Source organism: Diadema setosum, chromosome 21 (assembly GCF_964275005.1).
Source record: "Diadema setosum chromosome 21, eeDiaSeto1, whole genome shotgun sequence".
In the NCBI taxonomy this organism is placed as follows: Eukaryota; Metazoa; Echinodermata; class Echinoidea; order Diadematoida; family Diadematidae; genus Diadema; species Diadema setosum.
This window is the reverse complement of record NC_092705.1, coordinates 7888530-7908674: the sequence shown is the minus strand read 5'-3', so window position 1 is coordinate 7908674 and position 20145 is coordinate 7888530. Positions and strand designations below refer to the sequence as shown.

Sequence of the window (20145 nt, the reverse complement as noted above, 5' to 3'; positions counted from 1 at the left end):
ATATAAACGATTATGTCTGCCTGATTAAGACTATTTTTATATTTTTTTTTTCTCGAAATTCTGTGCTTAATGACTTTGATACACTGATTTCTATAGAACTCTGAACTTCTTGAAGTTGGTCCAACCTTGAGCGAATTGATTAATTCATCTGAATGTCTTCGTATAATAATCTGTCCCGATACGATATGTCACACAAACTTGTGGATCTGAAGAATCTTGCAGTTATTAATGCTACCTTGTCCTACATCCTCACGCCTTTACTTTCCCATAATCGTTGTTAGCACATTCTTTTATAGCAATTATTTATTTTCCCTGACGTTTTGTCCGCCATGTTGCGCTGTTCACTTTTTCTCATGCCCTTTAATCGTCCGTAGTCTTGTGGCATTCCATGTTTTAAATCTATCAATTATGTTAATGTCACTTCAGTCAGTCAGTATAACATTATTTTGCTCAGTCCATTCGTGGCTTTTTTTAAAAACTTTATTGTTTAATCTAAACAGCCTATTTTTTTTTCTGTAGTTCATTTCTAATTTCTTTGATGCCATGATACGTTCGCTGATGACAGCATACACCTTGCAAGGTAGTGTCTATCCATTGGTTCCATGACATTTGCTCCTGCGACAATTGCTCCCATGAAATATCTGTAGGCTAAGCCCAACATAAAACCTACTCAAACACATAACCCTCACCCTAATCCTAATCCTCACATCAAAATAAACCTGAAACCCTATCACAACCCTAACCCTAACCCTAAGTCCTTGGAGAAAATAAGACCGGAGCAATTGTCGCAGGAGCAAATGTCGTGTCACCCTATCCATTACGTGTTCATTTGTTAATCAAAATCTAAAGAGGAAAAGATATGACTACCTGCCTTTTCAGTTTAGATCTGTTAGTCTAACCGTGCTTGTCAAGATAACAACATGCAGTCGATATATCAATAAGATTACAGTAATATATGCTACAGCATTGCATTGCATTATTATTATTATCATCATTATCATCATCATCATCATCATCATATAGTAGTGAAAGTAATAATAATAATAATAGTAATAATACTTATTATTATCATTATTATTACTATTATATTAATAATAATAATAATAATAATAATAATTGTTATTATTATTATTATTATTATTATTATTATTATTATTATTATTATTATCAGTATCACTATGAGAAAAAAATACTGTCTGTCTTTACTAAACACAGAACCACAAAACTGTTCCTCCCAGTGCTCCTGCACGCTGTTTGAGGCATATTGCAGCGGGCAAAATGTTGTTGCAGACAATGAACTGAGTCGTTGGACAGGGATATTGTAAGTAGACATTACATCGTATATAACCTCATGTCTACAAACGTATGTCTCTATTCTCATAACTCATACTACAGGCATTGGTGTGTGTTGTTTAAATGTTAATATTGTATAGGGTATCGTGTACATTGTAAGCCGGTGTACAATTAGCTCATTTGAACATGGTACAAAATTTAACGACATCATTTCATTGTTTTGTATTGAATGAATTAACGACTTTTTTTTCTTCTAATATCGCCAAATACCAGGCGTGATGTCAAATGGATATGCTAGCAAGCATGTCATCATTTACAAGGTTAAATTTACAAGGTTAACATTAATAATCGTTACGTCACAAATGCTTATATCTCAGCCAATCTAAAAATCAACGTAGCCTTTTTCTGATCATTAAAAAAAAAGTGGAACTGTGAAATGGCTTTTTATGTGTTGTCTAATATAGTTATTTGTGTTAACCACAAAAAAAATAGTTATTTTTTTGTGGTTTGCTCTGTTGACAATTAGATATTTAAAGTTATCCGTTTTGTCACTGTACAAACAGCTTTTACAAACAGCTTTTCCTTCACGCAGCACAGGAACAAAACTAACTAATTCATTCCGTCTTCTCTAAGGGAGGGATCGACTTTGGGGCTTGGATCCCAAACTGTTTAGATTAAAAGCTTCCCCATCCGATATCTTTTATCTCCTCTTTCTTTCTTTCTTTTTTTAAATCACAGTGTTTTATGAATTTTATTCTGTCTTTTTTATTCGTGATGAAAGACGATTAACTGTGTAGTAATATTCCATAACTGAGATCGAGCCTTGGTGAAAGAAATTTCTGCATGCTATCATGAGTATAATCGGTCTGAATCAAACCGCACAAACAGTGAAAGGAATATCACAGAAACAAGAGCAGCGAGGAACACTATAACAGTGCTGAGAGCGTGCTTGTCTAGTTGTCCATGGTCGACATAATAATTGTGTTAGGCGTATCAAAATCCTATACTGATGCTAATTAAGTTCTGATAGATGCATTTTAACATGTAACATACAAAGCTTTACCATTTTATTTTTGTCTATAAGAAAATGCATTAAGCACCAAGCGTGAGCCAAGGTCCCAAGTCATTTTTGTAGTCTCCTACACGCGAAATGTGATTTACATCGGTGGCCGCGGTCATGTAATATTCATGATCACAAACGGGGCTGAATCGAGTAAATGCGTTGAGATAAGCGACAATCGTCATGTTGGAACTAAACCTATCCCGAGATGACAGCGTCATGAATACTCATTAGATGTTGCAACCGTACAGGGACAGAATATCATAATTGTGATAAAGCCGTATCACACACACACACACACACACATGCGAAATGGTGATATAATTGTGTCTTTTTGACTCGTTAATCTCCCCCCCCCCCCATGTTGGCGATATCGTCAGCATTTTCCACCTCTATTCATCTACAAGTCCGTCAATATTTACCCACTTGTCTGTCGCTGGGCATTACCGTCACTTGTTTGAATTACAGCTGCATTTCCTATTAACAACTGTACATGACATTGTGAAATCATAAAGGGCTTTGGTCGTTATTCAGCTGGTCCATCTGATGACGGTATTGAACATGTAGACTCATTTTCGTGTTTCTTTCAATATCTTTTCTCGTCAGTAATGTATTACTGATACTGTTGAATCATGTGGCTTCTTTTTGCCCTGTATAAATGCTAAATTAGTTGTGTGTGTGTGTTTGCTTGTTAAGTCATTTTCCCTCGGTTATATGATCTAAATAGATATCCATGATCCGTATTTCTTTATCAGAGTACTTGATTTTAACCTGGGAGCTACGACTATTAAACAAGCCTCCTGTTCATAACAGGCCCCATCATTGTTACTTGTAGTTATGTATATATGAAGAGTTTGTTTGCAAAAACCGATAAGTCCATATTTGCCAAATGGAGATATTTGCGATTAAAGGTCAAGAAAAATAGAGAGAATAATAAGAAATTTTTTGCTTCGTTTGACCATAACTTCAAAAATGTACCTTTATTTGTAGTGACCAATATATCATTTAAAAGGTAATATTTTGTACTTTATGGCAGAGACAGCACTTCAAAATCTTCAAAAATGGACTCATCGGTTTTTGCAAACAAACTCTTCATATATATATATATATATATATATATATATATATACATATATAGTTCAATACTACCGTAAACAGATCGTCATATTTATTTCAATATCGAGACAGTTGTACATTCACTGTCATGACTGTTTCATATTGCATAGTAGTTTGTTCTTTGTAACTTTCATGTTGTTACTCTATGATTGTATTTTGCTGTTATTGCTGTTGTTTTGTTTTTCTGCTGTCAAAGATTCTTTCTAGGGGGTCTAATCGAGGGCATACAATTACCACGCGAGGTTCCCTTTAACCTGACGGCGTACCCCAAGCTGGTAGAGTTGTAAGCAATATCAAATTTCTTATGATGATACGTAACTGTAAATTGCACTGGAATTAGGGTCCGATTTATCATCAATCTCTAATTATTGAAATTCGTCCTGAAATTGACATGTGGGTCTGCGTGTATTAGGTTATATATACAACAGTCTAATGAGTAGTTGTACGAAAAATCACTCGACAATTGTACCGTTTTCCCTTCGTTTGCAAAAATTATGAATTAATGTTCATTTTTGCTGGGATATTGAAGCTACATGATCGATTTCTTAAAAATTATCTAAGTAAGATTAATCTGAGTGGGCTTTATATAAAATTGTGCTACAAAACTTTAATTTGCGTGTATTTACTCACAACATTTCTATACTACCTATGTATAAAGACGAAAATCAGGGTAAAGATATTTTCTTTAATCGTATGCAAATATGCACTCAAGAATGTCAATATCCATTTTGGGGGTCGTCATATACTTGAATTGTCTTTTTCTCACAATTAGGACAATAACGTATACTGGCATAACTGTCATTCGAGGCACAACGTGGAGTCGAAACACCCTACCGTCACTGCTGCCAGTGTAAGTTTCGTTTAAGCTGTTGAGTGTTAGAGTTGAATTTACATTCACTCTTGTTTATATCTAATAGAATAAACTATCAAATGAAACATAAATGTCAAGGCTACAGGTAGCAATCAGCATGAAATAACAATTTTGTGAGTAGATTTTAGTTATTTCAATATAGATTTTGCACAACACTAACAATATAAAAAAACAGTATAGGCAGGAGTATTTTGTAATTATTTTGACATGTTTGATAGCTTTACTGGCATCCCACAAGTGCGGATTGTTGTACATCTATATTTCTCGAGTGAATTTATATAGCTGTCGATATTCTCGTGGCAAAAACATGCACTATAATACCATTTCCTATCGATCTGAGTATTCGAGAGTAATGTTACGTACTGATTGTTACAAAGATGTCACCTCAAAGGTTAGAATATTTAGAAGCTGAAGAAAGTTAATGTATAATTATGCAAACTATTGTATACATTTGCATGAAATTGTGTCTTAATAGCAAGTAACGACTTTATTGCAAGCACCATGATAGAAAACAGGGCAGGATGTATGTGCCTTTGTGATTGCATATATGTATATATGTGTGTGTGTATGTGTGTGTCTGTCTGTGTGTGTGTGTGTGTGTGTGTCTGTGTGTGTTATGATTGTGCATACATGAAAGCAGATTCTCCTTTGAGATTTTGCCCATATCTATGTTGAGTCGAGAGACATAATTATAGTATTCACTCTTGGTCGTTCATTTTAAGAGGTTTTAGAGAGTAGTGTAGTTTACATATCAGACCAACTTCATCAGCGTTCGAGGTCAAGGATATTTTGAAGGGTAGTGTAAGTTTCATAGACCAGGTTTATCAGCGGTCGATTTCGATCAATCGCCAAGATCGAAAAGTCACAACACACCTGATAGTGAATTTCTTCCTTTACAAAATGATACGTTGGATTGGGTTGACATAATAAAAATGCACGAATACGGCAAATGTCTCACGTGAATCACATGCCTCCGTCGTCAAGTTTGTCGACCATCAAAACATTCGCTTCAAACACAGGTTTATAGATCTAGAAGTTCAATTCAACATTCAATTCAACCTGACTGCCTGTTATAAATAGCGAGGCTTCAAGCGAATGGAATAGGTAATGGTTGCATCACAGTCCAAGTTTAAGTAATCAGTGGAGTAATGGAATTGTGAGTTTCACATGTTTCCATGCACAAAATTGTGATCGGCCTATCGGTCGTGACCAAATTCATAAATTAACTGAGAGGATACCAATATTAGCTCACAATTTTCCCACTGACTTGTGTACGAAGAAAAACAATCACCCTAGGATATCTCAACCAACTTATCAGTAAAGATACGAAGGATTTCACGTCAAAAAAAAAAATGACATTTATTACAAATTGTATCAAGTATTAGTCCAAGGCGCACGTCCACAGGCCGAGTTCGTGACGTCATCACCCCCCCCCCCCCCGAGCGTGTAGCGATTGTCAATGATACCATTACATCGTGAAAACACTTTGAACGTTAAATGTTATTTTGATAACCTTGTTTTAGGACCGATTTTATATTCCTTCAGACCTCAGCCATTCTGTTTGTCTGATTTCACTATGTGTATGTACCAAAGTCAACGTCAACACAATGTGTAATGCGCACTTTAACTCATGTAAAGAAACAATGATATCGGCATGGTTATATCAGTGTGCATTACATCCGGGAAAAACGCCGTTTTATAGTCTTGTTTTCGGTCTGAAGTGTAATAGATATATACCTATAAACATGGTTCATGTTATGACATTCTATTTCGTATCTACTCTGTTCTTGTTATACAGGGATCTGTCTCATAACCTCCTTACTGCTGTCACCAGGGATACATTTGCTGGCTTGGCGAGTCTGACATCGCTGTAAGATAATTCTTGTGAAGTGTTTCAAACAACGACTGGCTTAATATCATACAATTTGAAAGCAAGAGATTATTAAGCAAACGGGTGAAGGTTGAGGTGTGAGTTTTTCTTCATTTTTTCTTCAATCGTCACTGCCGACAACCAGCGATAGCCTGGTGGTAGTGTCGCTGCCCGGAAAGCAGTAGATGACAGGTTCGAGTCCCGTGGTTCCTTTTTTGACATGTTTGTTAAAATCATAGATTTATAAGCTGTTGCGATCTTACAAATTTCATTTGTAGAAGGATACAAAACTTCAGAAAACTTGCACCTCGTCACCCATTTTATCAATCATTTCATTGTTTAAAACTACATACGTTGAGATCAAATCACATTTGTTTATGATTTTAGTTGTATTGAATTCGACATCTCTGTGGTATTGAAGTATTTTGATATAATACATTGTATCATCATACAACTGTATTCAGCATCTACAATGGTCGTAAGTACTAATGTAACAAGTACATTATACTGTAGCGATGTAATAATGATTTGATGATGATTGATATGTTTCCTGAGCCTTTGTTAATTTTCATTGGTTTTATACCATGGCGTTTACAAAGAATGGTGTATCAGGGTTTTTGTTAGAATGTTTTTGCACTGTAGGCTACACTTCATTCAATGTCAACATTGACGAGTGTTTAGAATGATCTTCGTGGTCTTTGTGGTGAATTGGGTCAAGAAAACATCAAACTGAGAGTGTGGTATTCGCTGCATTATTTACCTTTTTTCCCATTTGGTTTAAAGGGACCGTACAGTTTCGGTTGAGACCTAATTTCAGGTTTCTAACATTTTTGGTGAGATAATGAAAAACCTCTTATAAAATATGAAAGAACATGTAATTCTATGTGGAATTCAACGTTTATTTGATGAAAATTGGTTTTGAAATGGCTGAGAAATCCAAAAAAGAGCGATTCCAAGTGTGGGACCCACACTTTATTGCGATCGCTTTGTTTTACTTTGTTTTTGGATGTTTCAGTCATTCCAAACCCGATTTTCATCAAATAAACTTTGCATTCCACTTAAAATGGTATGCTCTGTACTATATCATAAGTGTTTTCTTGGTATCTCGCAAAAAGTTAAAAGCCCAATTCTCATCTCCACCAAAACTGTACCATCCCTTTAAGTTGTACACCTTGCAAACAAAGGATGTCATCATAACTGCTACTTTCGCCGCTGCTCCAAGTACTGTAGGGCTTTACATCCTAAATCATGTTACTAAAACAATTGTCAATATTCAGAGTGTTGGTAGTGGTGATGGTTAATAGCTGCGACTTTAAATGATTCTGTTAAAGCAAAATGTTGACATGATGGTGAAATCAACATCATCATTTTTGTGTGCGAAAGCCAAACAAAGTTACTCCTGTATTCCTGAAAACGAAAGAGAGAGAACAGGGTTGAAACACTGTCTAAGAGTGAACATGAAATCCACATGGTTATCATGAACGCATAACCGTTGATAGACCATCAAACCTTGAGAAGATTTTTCTCCTTTTTTTTTCGATTTTAACTAACCTATAGTCCAGCGTCCTCGTCACAGTCGTAATGATCCTGATGGATTCTATCATGTATTTCTCAATTCCAGGGACTTGTCGTACAATCGCATTGTGCCCTTAGAACATTCATCGTTTGCCGGGAGCCCGAACCTTACCTCGATGTGAGTATGTGGTTCCACTGTTATTTACACTGAATAGATCGCGATTACACCACAAACAGTATAGTTAGTAGTTAACAAAGGGACATAAGCCCCTGCATAGGGAATTATTTGGACCAGGATCGTGAAAAGCTGTTGTTGTCAAAAGCTCCAATGACAACCTGTAATCGCGCAGATGATAGAGTGTGACTTGAATCGTCTCAGTTCGTCAGATAAGGAGAATAGACAGATTCAGTGGAAAACTCTTCAAAATTTTATTTGCTTGTTTGCTTTTTATTACTATCTGGAAGCCATGGATGACATGACCTGTTTCGGATCTATTTGGTATACCAATGAATTTCAACAGAAATTGCGTCGCTCTTGGTTCTGTTTGCCGCGTTTGCTACCGCTGATTCTTTACGAATTCAAAAGCGTTAGCGTGTGATCGTTTCAAAATGTACTAAAGATTTTTCTGTTGTTGTTCTTTTTTTTTGTTGTTACCTGAATAGATTCTCTTGTTGGTATACAAAACATACACACACACACACACACACACACACACACACATAATCACACACACACATTTTTTTTTTTTTTTTTTGCTCATTTATGTAGCTTAGATTGCTTTGGGGTTTAAAGGAGACCTCCAGATGATTTCAGATTTGTACATTTGAACAACTATAAATTAGTTATACTGAGGACAGAGTTTAAGAATTTGTGATAATTGGGATGAAGAATAAGAATATTTTCAAAATTTAGAACAAATTGCAATGAACAAGGATGATGACATGGCAGAGTCACATAAAAATGCATGAGTTGGGGCTCAAGGAAGCAGAACAAAAGAAGAAGGCATGCATAGATTATACACTGGTGAACTCGCAAGCAAGCAGTATTGTAATGAATTACACTGCTACATTTCTGAAATATGTGAACCTCCTATGTCATCATCCTTGTTCAGTGTAATTTGTTTAAGGTTTTTCAAACTATTGCTTCTCTGCTCAAGAACCGCAATGAATTCCACAAATCTATATACATGGAGTTGGCGATTTATGTACTACATGATGTGAAATTATGAAAATCGTCTGGAATGTCCCTTTAGCAGTTGTTGGCCGATGTTCATCCTCCCGTATGTATAGGAACTTACTCGAATTTGGTTCAACAATTTTGTGCTACAATTATAATTTTGTCAAAACACAGTGCTAAGATTGCAATTTAAAATTACTGTAATGATGTGCGGAAAGTATTAAAAAATGCATGGTAATGGCTCTGACTGTTGATTGCATAACTGCTGAATAGACATTGGACAAGATCCAGTCCTAAGCCGAGCCGATAACTTTGCAAGATCATAAGAGTGCGCAACTCCAAGGTTCATTCACAATGTGCATATTGGGACAGTATTATGTCGGTGTTTGATAGGATATCAATTTTTTCTCGGGCAAATTCTTGTTTTAACACTTTCAAGATCATTTAAAGGGGATGGCTAGTAACTGATCAGTGGGAAACAGTGGGAATGCTGAGGGATGATTGTTCCAATCCTTGTGGGATTCATTTAAGAGTACATTATTTATATATTGTTGTGTGAAAATTATTTGCTTCAGAATGGTCTCATATTCAAGTAATGTGCAGTTTAATGTTTCCAGGTTAGCGTGCCTGGTCAGTGACGGGGCATTAAACTGCACATTACTTGAATATGAGACCATTCTGAAGCAAATAATTTTCACACAACAATAGATATGTAATGTAATCTTAAATGAATCCCACAAGAATTGGAACAATCATCCCCCAGCATTCCCACTGTTTCCCACTGATCAGTTACTAGTCATCCCCTTTAAGTTTTGATTGAAGAGTTGCTCTTTGCCCCGTTCACTTTCTCTGTAACCACGTCTTCATCAAGCTGTCTGTTTGTCTGTCTCATTCTTGTCTCTTCCTCTTCCCCTTCTCTGTCATCCATATATATCCTTGTGAAAATAAAGGAAACAAACAATCAGTATATGGTATCAGCCTTATTCCTATGTGCCTTTTGATATCTTCATTTCATTAGAGATCTTCGAGGGAATTCAATTTCAGCTCTCGTCAGTGGAGTATTTAGTAACCTGTCTCTCAACCACCTGTAAGTTGATGATTTCATTACATAGTTTTTATTCATTTCTTTTCTCTCTTTTTTTTCCCTCTTCATGAGGTCAAACTGACAATGCACGGGAACATGTTTTTTAAGTTATGCATTCCCAAGACGTGATGTCTTTTTCCTCCCTGCACCGGAGAACTGAGGTTTACTGGCTGACGAAACAAGCATGCGATGTTTTCAAGTGCTGTCCGAGTTGAAAATGATTATGTAGATAAAAATACGTTAACAACTCTTCAATGACAACACATTATTGGCCATAGTAATTATTGTTATTAATTTTAAGTTTTTGCCGTTGTTGATATTGCTGCTGTCCTTATTTCAGTAATAAATCATTTATCATCGTTATTGCTACCATCATTACCATAATCATTGTTACAATGATTGCTGATATGACCAATACAAAAAAAAATAACACGATATAAAACAATATTCCCCTTTATAGTTTAATGATTTGATCACGATAAATTCATGATATGCGAATTAATATAGCCATTCTTCTCTCTTCAGTTGAGATTTGCAGGAATTCCTCCTCTTTTCTCTGAAGTTTGCTAAAATATAAGCAATATTCTTAAAACAATGTGCTTGTATCCACGATGTAATTAGAGTAAGCCGCTAGCCTTGATCAATTAAATGTTAGATGCTGATGAACACTACAATCCTGTACAGATTAATAATTACTCTGTAAGACATTGTTTTGAATTCATTGCTTCAATGAACTTTACAATGACAATACGTTTATACTGCTCAAGGACTACACACAGATGTTGTATTCACCAGTCTTTGCATGTAATAGCTGGTATATCTTTGTATACACATATTTAGTATTTCATGATGAAAATTGCCTACTGAAAAATGTGAAATGTTCATGTACAGCATCTATGCATGATTCATTCTCAATTATTTTACAGTGACGTAAGAGAAAACCCGATACAAATTATACATCCTGGAGCGTTTATCGGAGCGTCGATGGTTACAGATCTGTAAGTACGAGGGTTATTGTTCGTTATTCCGAGGGATCAAAAAATTGGGTTTTAATTCCGAAGGTTGGTTATTGTATGCACATATGTATATCAAGACAGTCGTATTTTGAATTTGATAAATACTATTAAGTTTTCAAATGGAAATATCATAAAATGAATAAAGGAATGAATGAAAGGATGAATGAATGAATAGATAAATAAATGAATAAATGAATAACCAAATGAGAGAAAATCAGAAAATAATGACACAATATCTGTCTTCCTGTCCTGAGAGAATCAAATATTCATTGAGAATTCGGGAACATGACACCATATGATGTTTATTTAAAAACGTGTTCAAAATTCTAACATTTCAGACTTTTTTCTTGCTTTCAACTGATTTTTTTTTTCTTCCGAGGGTCCAACATCCTACAAGCTTTGTCTTTTTAGAGGGTCCCTCCATTTTTCGAATTTTGCATATTGTTTACTTACTTCTAATCACTTGAGTTTTATGATAATGTATAATCATTGTAAGGTGCTACAATCACTGTACATTCTTTTCATCCTACATAGTTTTAAGCACTTTTTTTTTGTTACCAAAAAAGTGATGTCTATCAAAATGTTCTTGTTGAAAAACGAAATGAAAGATTGAAATAAAAAAAAAACAACTGAGAAAAATAAACATGCATAATAAAATAGTTCAAAGAAATGATTAGCCGCTTCTCTCTTGAGCTACGCCTTATTTACGAAATTGCAATTTCTTTTCTACCTGAGAATTTCAGACCATATTTCAGTGTGAATTGTTTGGTTTTATGTTTTGTTTTGTTTTGTTTTGTCATGTTTGAAACCCTAGTGATCTGTCTAGACAATACCACCTCGATAGGATTGAGGAAGGTGTCTTCCAGGGACTCGATTCGCTCACTAACATGTAAGTATCTCCTTGCCGGTCTTGGCTTCTACTTTCCAATGACAACGGCCAGGTGCAAAGTGAGACATGAAGTGATTTATGACTGTCTTAAGTGGAAATTATACTCTGTACAGTTTCATCTGTTATTCTCATTTGGATCAGATGAATAAGGAGTCATTATCACGATCGAAGCAGATGTGTTTAGGTATTATATTCATTATTATCATGCATGGAGATTCGAATGTTTGTGTAATATCCGTATTGTTCTGCTAATAGAAATCAATTTGATTTCTTTTCAACTCTCAGATTCCTGTATAAGACATCTGTGACAGAGCTTTCGCCGAGAGCGTTCCGGGGAGGCGAAAAAGCAACGTACCTGTGCGTATAACAAGATTCCCATTTGACGATTTGACCTTCCATTAAAAATGAAATAATGATGATAATAATAATAATAATAATAATAATAATAATAATATACACACTTATATACATATTTGTATATATGTGTATATATATATATATATATATATATATATACGTATATACATTATATTTGGGAGTAAGAAGAGCTGGTGGCAGACGTTGCAGTAGTTCACTTTACCTTTTATTGTTACAAAGCTTTCAACCCTGTTACAGGTCTTTTTCAAGGGCTTGGGACGTAAACAAAAAAGCCTCCGTCTTCCTCCGTCACAACTTTACTTAATATGCGGCACCAATCGCGTACGAGGCCGAGCCCACTTAACGTGTACATATTGATATATATATATATACGTGTATATATATATATATATATATATATATATATATATGAAGAGTTTGTTTGCAAAAACCGATAAGTCCATATTTGTCAAATGGAGATATTTGCGATTAAAGGAAACAAGAAAATAAAGAGAATAATAAGAAAATTTTTGCTTCTTTTGACCATAACTTCAAAAATGTACCTTTATGTGTAGTGACCAATATATCATTTAAAAGGTATTATTTTGTATTTTATGACAGATACCGTACTTCAAAATCTTCAAAAATGGACTTATCGGTTTTTGCAAACAAACTCTTCATCATTGAATAGGGTAGTTCTGTCAACAACAACAACAACAAAAAAAAAATTCCGGGACATTATACACATCCTCTGTTTAGAATTAGAATATAACCTAGAAATGCTCCGGTTAGTCATGTTATAATCAGCCCAAAAGACGATAATATAATATAAACCATTGCCGATTTATTTCATAATGATGTGACACTTCATGCTGTCAGTGTTTTAGTTTCCCCAAAATGGGTCCCAAACCCCATGAAAAAGAAAAAAAAATTATATTATTTGCATCATGCAACTTACATAGCATTCCTATACGACACAAACATTCGGTTTTCAAGACAATGAACTGTTACTTAAACATACACTTCGTGTTTGTACACGGGAATGACATCATAATGCAAGGGGTCCAAGCAGTTGGAAGCATTTTAGCGTCGTGTTTAATGACTCACTAGAAAGAAACCTTACATCATAAGCGCTTTTAGCAATGCTTTTTTTGCTTGGTTTTAATGGCGTTTTACGCAAGTGTTTGTTGATTTATATTCAAACGTCTACACCCTGCTGGAGAGAGCATAGTGTCTCACAGTGTGTTCACAATTATGTTCACATAGTTCACTGTGTGAAAACGCTCGAATCTAACAGTGTGAAGATTATTTCACACTGTGTCGTGGTTTTCACAGAGAATTCACATAGTAATTTTCTGTTTCACAGTGTGAATTGATACTTCACAATGTGTTCACAATGTTATCACGCTCGAATTTAACAGTTTGAAGAGAGTTCAGACTGTATTCACAATGTGTTCACACTGTGGGACACTGTGTTCTTCCCAGTAGGGCAGATATGGCAGTTCGGCAGCTGTCCCGATAATCCATTTGTCTTCGGACCTTTCTTGCTTCCGGATGAATTTCACCCTCTTAATCAAAATTGTTCGTATAGCATCCAGGATTTTTGCCTACAGAGAGAATAATAATTAATTGATGATAGACTATGATGACAATTATAGCAGTCTTGACATAATATAGTTTAGTATGTTTTCCCTTCTCAATTAATCAGGTACGTTTTTTTTTTTTCTTACACAAAAAATAAAGAATATGAAAGGAAACATTTAAGGTTCATGAAATTGTTGTTTCCGTGTCACAATGTCCTCTTTATTGCATTACTAACAGGCATTTCTTCGATGGTAATGTCTCCAAGATTGCTGTCGGGGCATTTGAGGATCTGCGCATGCTCGAACACCTGTAAGCCATCTTACGTGCACTCCAGACTTTTCATTCAACGGCGATGTCACAAGATATTGTCCGTATTATTTGGAATGAAAATGATGTAGCAGAATAACCCCGGTAGAAGATAAAGTATTACAACGAAAAATAATGAAGTTTGTCGCAAACACATGGTTCGCCACCAGCGCGCCTCAAATCAGAAAACGTTTTAATCACTGCTCATCGGAACTCGTGCTGGTTTGTGTTGCGTATCGTGATTGGTTTCCTTGTTTGGTTTTTTTTTTTTTTTTTTTTTTTTTTTTTTTTTTTTTTTTTTTTTTTTTTTTTACTGCAGTTTACCATCTTAACGTTAGGCTACTTTTTCTTTTGGTTTTGTTTCTTTTTCTCATTTTACTCAGTACAAGTTCAGCACAATGACATTTTTCCATTTCATTTCCAATTTTGAAAACCAATTTTCAATTTGGGCGATAATATGACATAAGATGTGATAAGAAAATGATAGTGGTTTGATATCATGTTGTGTTTTCTTATTGTATTTTTTAATCATAATCTAGGGATATGACCAATAATAGCATTTCTGAACTTCGGAAAGGAATGCTGACCGGCCTCACCAGCGTAAGTTGGATGTGAGTATGATGGTTTTTGATCACTACCTGTAGCTGTTCTTACCTTGCTTCGTCTCAATTGCTTCTCTCTAATCTCTTCTAGCCTTGATATTTCTTTTTCTTCTTTTTTTTTTACTCTAATTCTCTACTCATTATTAATTGGCATGATTTCACACTACCCCCATATATATATATATATATATATATATATATATATGTTGCGAATTCACGTATTGGCTCCAATATAGCGAAGAATCAAGAAATAAACTAGTACGAATGTAATGCATTATTTCGCCAATTCTTATTGGCGAAATAATGCATTACTAGCTTATTTCTTGATTCTTCGCTATATATATATATATATATATATATATATATATATATATATATATATTATATTGTGGAAGGCGGTCATACAGAGCGTTTTCAACACCCAACAAAGAGGGGTTTTTGTTTGATTTTCATTAAATTTAATTTATATTAATTGGTTTTGTTAGAGAGAAACGAGACAAAGTATACATGGGTGAAAACTAATGGAGTGCATTACACTGACATGAACTTAACTGTTGGTGATACGATCATTGCAAAGATGATGATAGTAGTGTTGGTAGTAGTAGTAGTAGTAGTATTAATATTAGTATGAGTAGTAGTAGTAGTATTAGTAGTAGTAGTAGTGATAGTAATAGTATGTGGTAGTAGTAGTAGTATTAGTAGTGGTGGTAGTAGTAGTAGTAGTAGTAGTAGTAGTAGTAGTAGTAGTAGAGATTGTAGTAGTGGTAGCATAGAAATGATATCAATGCTTGATGGTGATAGAAGTGATAATAAAAATACCTCTTTTGGGATCTCTTTTATTTTCAGATCTTTCTCGGATAATCCCTTGACGTACATCGAACCTGGAACATTTGATAACATGACGAGTGTAAGATACATGTAAGCACATCACATCAACAAGATACATTACGAAAAATTTGATAATAACAATACTGATGATGATAATAATGATGATGATGTTAATTGTAATAATAATAATAATAATAATGATACATGTAACAACAACAATAATAATAACAATAATAATAATAATAATAATAATACATGTAACAACAGCAATAATATACAATATGTAAACCTAAATAGTGCTTATTACCAAAATTTTTTTAGCTCTTTACAAGAGCCCTGAAAGAGAATTAAGCATGTAAATCGACTACAAGTGCGATATGATAAAAAATACATAATCATTTGTTCTGTTCTTAAAATAAAATTGGGTTTTGAGTTTGTTTTGTTTTTTTAATGATGATAAAAGAATCTTTTTTTTGACAAGGATCGATGATAAAATTCATGTATGTGTAAAAGCAAAGTCGACGTTGCATTTTGATCATAGGGAATTAATCTTTGCTTTCCTTGATAAATGCGATTCTAGCACTGTTTGATTTGTAAGATGCAGAATTGCATGCCCATCTAGTCAAACGTGACTCTGACAATACGGTATCAAAATCGCAGAGTATCCAGTAAAAAAAAAAAAAAAAAAAAAAAAAAAAATCGCTTTAGATTCAAACATTTAAACAATTGTGACCCCTGTTATTCTGATTAATGCCGTGATAACAATATCGATGACATATTCTTCATACTACTTGACATTGATTGATGAGATTTAGTCGTCACTGTGTGCGTCGATCAGTTTCTAAAGAGATATCCAAATACGCCCTCTGTTCCCAGTGCTTACGCCCAAGTGATATAATTAAAGGGACGTGATTCCTAAATGAGGTATTAGTTGATTTTCTTTTTAATCATTTGCTTCAGAAATTTGGTGAATGTCCAGTTGAATAATCTGCAGCCAGACACATATAGAGGCCTGGACTCACTGGAGGGACTGTAAGTGTGACCGTATAGTGTTTCCTATCAGCAAGTGCTTAAAGGGATAGTTTAGTATTGGTGGAGATGAGAATTTGGCTTTTATTTTATTTTATTTTTTTGGAGATACCAGGAAAACACTTATGAAATAGAACAGAGGATACAATTCTAGGAGGAATTCAAAGTTTATTTGATGAAAATCGGTTTTAGTATGGCTGAGGCACCCCAAAACAGAGTAAAACAATGCGATCGTAATAAAAGTTGGGTCCCACCTTTTATTAGGATCGCTCTTTTTTTGAATATCTCAGCCATTTCAAACACGTGAAAACTAATTTTCATCAAATAAACACTGAATTCCTCTTAAAATTACATGCTCTTTAATATTTCATAAAAAGTTTCTCATTATCTCACCAAAAATGTTAGAAATCTGAAGTTAGGCCTCAACCGAAACTGCACAATCCCTTTAATAACATTACTGTACGAGATAAATATGATTTCGTCAACTCATGTAAACAACGATGAACATGCAAGTGGTAGTATTTGAATAGTTCTACCTTACTTCTTTCATCTGATATTATCGCAATTATTCTAATGTCTGCAGATATTTTACAATGAATTATGTGAGTTCTGTTCTTGTTATTATTTTCAGCTAAAAATACAAAAAGGAAGCCCATATAGATTGATGGTGCTGAACATTGATGTTGTTGCTCGGTTGAAATGATTATGAACATGATAAATATAAACATATAAACATACAAACATATATAAATAAAAAATAGATTAGGAATATGAACTTATCATATTTTATGGATGGTAATTTGTTATAGTTTCACACAAGATCTTTGCAACTAATCTTGCTTTCAGTTAAAAGTTTCACATGTCATAATCTGCTCATTGATGTTGATAAAAGTGGGTTAAATTGTACCGAGAAGTGTTGGTGAGATTGACTGTCCCTGGATGGCGAGCAAGAGGAACATTGTGGGGTTCCACCTTACGTTTAGTTTAGTTTTATCAGCCACTATAGGGGTAAAGTTGGCATGGGAGTATTCAGAATTTTATTCTCCAACAAGTAGGGCCTATACCTATTGATGGTTTGTGTGTTGTTTCAATGTCTTTATATGTCTTTGTGTGTGTATTTCTTTATTTGAACAATTTGTTAGAAGGTGATTTTTGTCTGAACAGATACAAATCTTAGGTGTACCTTCTCAAACTAGGAGTTTATGTGTTTGTTTTTTTTTTTGTTTTTTTTTGTTTGTTTGTTTTTTTTGGGGGGGGGGGGCTTTTTTGTTTTGTTTTTGTTTTTGTTTTTGTTTTTTTTTTGTTTTTTTATCAAAATGATTTTAAATTGTTCAAGTGTTTCAACGCCCCACCACTTGTCCCATCCCATTACAGGTCCACGGATGACTACCGCCTGTGCTGCTTGTTTGAGCAAGCAGAGCTCTGCACTACGGCCTCCTCGTACTTCTTGGACTCGTGCTCCCGTCTCATGCCCAACACTGTTCTCAGAGTCGCACTGTGGCTCATCGGCTTCGGAGCACTGGTCGGCAACGCGATCGTCCTCGGCTTGCGAGCCCGCAAGGATCCCTCGCCGAGGGCCTCGACGCAGGGACTCTTTATCACCAATCTGGCCATCGCTGACTTCCTGATGGGCGTCTACATGATCACCATCGCCTCGGCCGACACATATTACGGCGACTACTTTTACCTCTACGCCGCGAAATGGCGGGAGTCGTGGATGTGCAATCTAGCCGGCTTCCTCGCCGTGGTGTCGAGCGAAACCTCCGTGTTCATGTTGGCGATCATCACGCTAGACAGGTTTCTTTGCGTCGTCTTTCCCTTCGGCAAGGTCAAGTTCCATTCCACTTCCTCCCGCTGTGGTGTAGCTGTGGTTTGGATGGTATCATTTGCACTCAGTATAGTGCCTATAATACTAGGTTCCCATCTCGAAGGAATATACGGTCGCACTAACATTTGCATAGGATTACCTCTTAATTTGGACGAAACCCAGTCGGGAGAACTTGTGTTTTCTCACGAAAAGCGAGTGTTTGAGTTTGTCCCGTTCGACGAGGAAAAGACAACGTCCTGGCTTTATGCTATCATCCTCTTTCTCGGTATCAATCTTGTCGTGTTCATCCTCATCCTCATCTATTACGTAATCATCTTCATCTTCGTGCAGAGGTCCTCGAAGACCGCCTCGAAGTACGGGAAACAGTCGTCGGCGAGCAGTCGCGACGTCAAGCTGGCGACGCGCATGGCCATCATCGTCATGACGGACTTCTTTTGCTGGGTGCCCGTCATCATCATGGGCATCTTATCCCAGTCCAGAGCGGTGGCACTTCCTGTGTCCCTCTACGCGTGGAGCGTCGTTTTCATCTTGCCAATCAACGCCTCGGTGAATCCTTACCTCTACACCTTCATCGCCTATAGAGGGCGCTCACGATTTCACGCGGCCACAGGCACAGTCAAAACTGTATCACTTAACATAACAACACCGGAACGCCATGGCAACGGGAAAGCAACAACTAATAATTGAAAAAAAAAATGTCCATGATGTGCTTAAGCAATGCATTCAGTAGATAAAGACTAAAGAAACATTGAGTGGATTTTAATCAGAAAGATGATTCATGTCAGGATAATGTATATTGAATTCTTTCCCAAGCATGAGGGTATAACCTTGATTCGAACATTGATATACGTATGTGCATCTATTTATATAACTATATCATCATACACTTTATTACATACATATATATACATATATATATATATGATTTTTTCAACAGTTAAAAGTAAGTTGCCATTATTAGAAATAGCGTAAATTATTAATGAAGAGTCTGAGCAAAACGTTTTGACAAGAGTGTTTCTACACTTAAAGCTAGCTCGCAGTTACAATCAAAGCATGTGCAGACAAAATTATTGTAGGCCTTTTCTTGAAATTTACTCATACCTAAAGGTATTTATAACGTGTATAGGTCTTAGCGAATCTATGTTTTAAATATACACGTACGAACCAGGTGCATACCAGAATATACAAATAAATGTGTGTTCTTTTCCAACAAGATTTACAAGTTTTTATACTTTCATGCAGCACTTACATGTAAATACCCACTTGCTTGCCTGTTTTCAACTGCTCTCCTAAAATATTGTTCCATGTTTTGAATGTAAAGTATTCCAGAGGTCATTGCAGACAAGTGCTAATTATGGACTAACTTATTGGCTGACTTTTGTTTGAAAATGAAAATGTGTTGTTAAATCATATCAGCACACATTTGAATCAACATCGCCACTTTTCACTAGTGTTATTTATTTATTTATTTATTTATTTATTTATTTATTTATTTATTTATTTATTTATTTATTCATCTATTTATTATGGAAGGAGGAGCTGGTTCATGATACGAAATTTTGACTGATTCTGTGTGTTGAAGGGAAACCCGGGACAAATTAAAGATAGTCTAGAAAGGAAGAGTATAATTATCTGAGCATAACAGTGAAAAATTTGATCAAAATTTGATAAAAACTAAGGAAGTTATGACAATGTGAAGTTTTGCTAGTTTTAACGACAC

The 20145-nt window shown here is 35.2% G+C and overlaps 1 protein-coding gene across 1 annotated transcript in view; it reads left to right on the top strand.

Moving 5' to 3' along the window:
* LOC140244870 (uncharacterized) overlaps positions 1–19112 on the top strand; it is a 41507-nt gene extending 22395 nt beyond the window's left edge. Inside the window, exons 3-11 of the mRNA XM_072324479.1 lie at positions 3677–3752; positions 6139–6210; positions 7832–7903; positions 12177–12248; positions 14070–14141; positions 14678–14749; positions 15587–15658; positions 16529–16600; positions 17972–19112. Of these exons, the coding sequence (XP_072180580.1) occupies positions 3677–3752; positions 6139–6210; positions 7832–7903; positions 12177–12248; positions 14070–14141; positions 14678–14749; positions 15587–15658; positions 16529–16600; positions 17972–19112 (1721 nt within the window). The remainder of the gene's footprint in view (positions 1–3676; positions 3753–6138; positions 6211–7831; positions 7904–12176; positions 12249–14069; positions 14142–14677; positions 14750–15586; positions 15659–16528; positions 16601–17971) is intronic.
* Positions 19113–20145: the final 1033 nt, after the last annotated feature.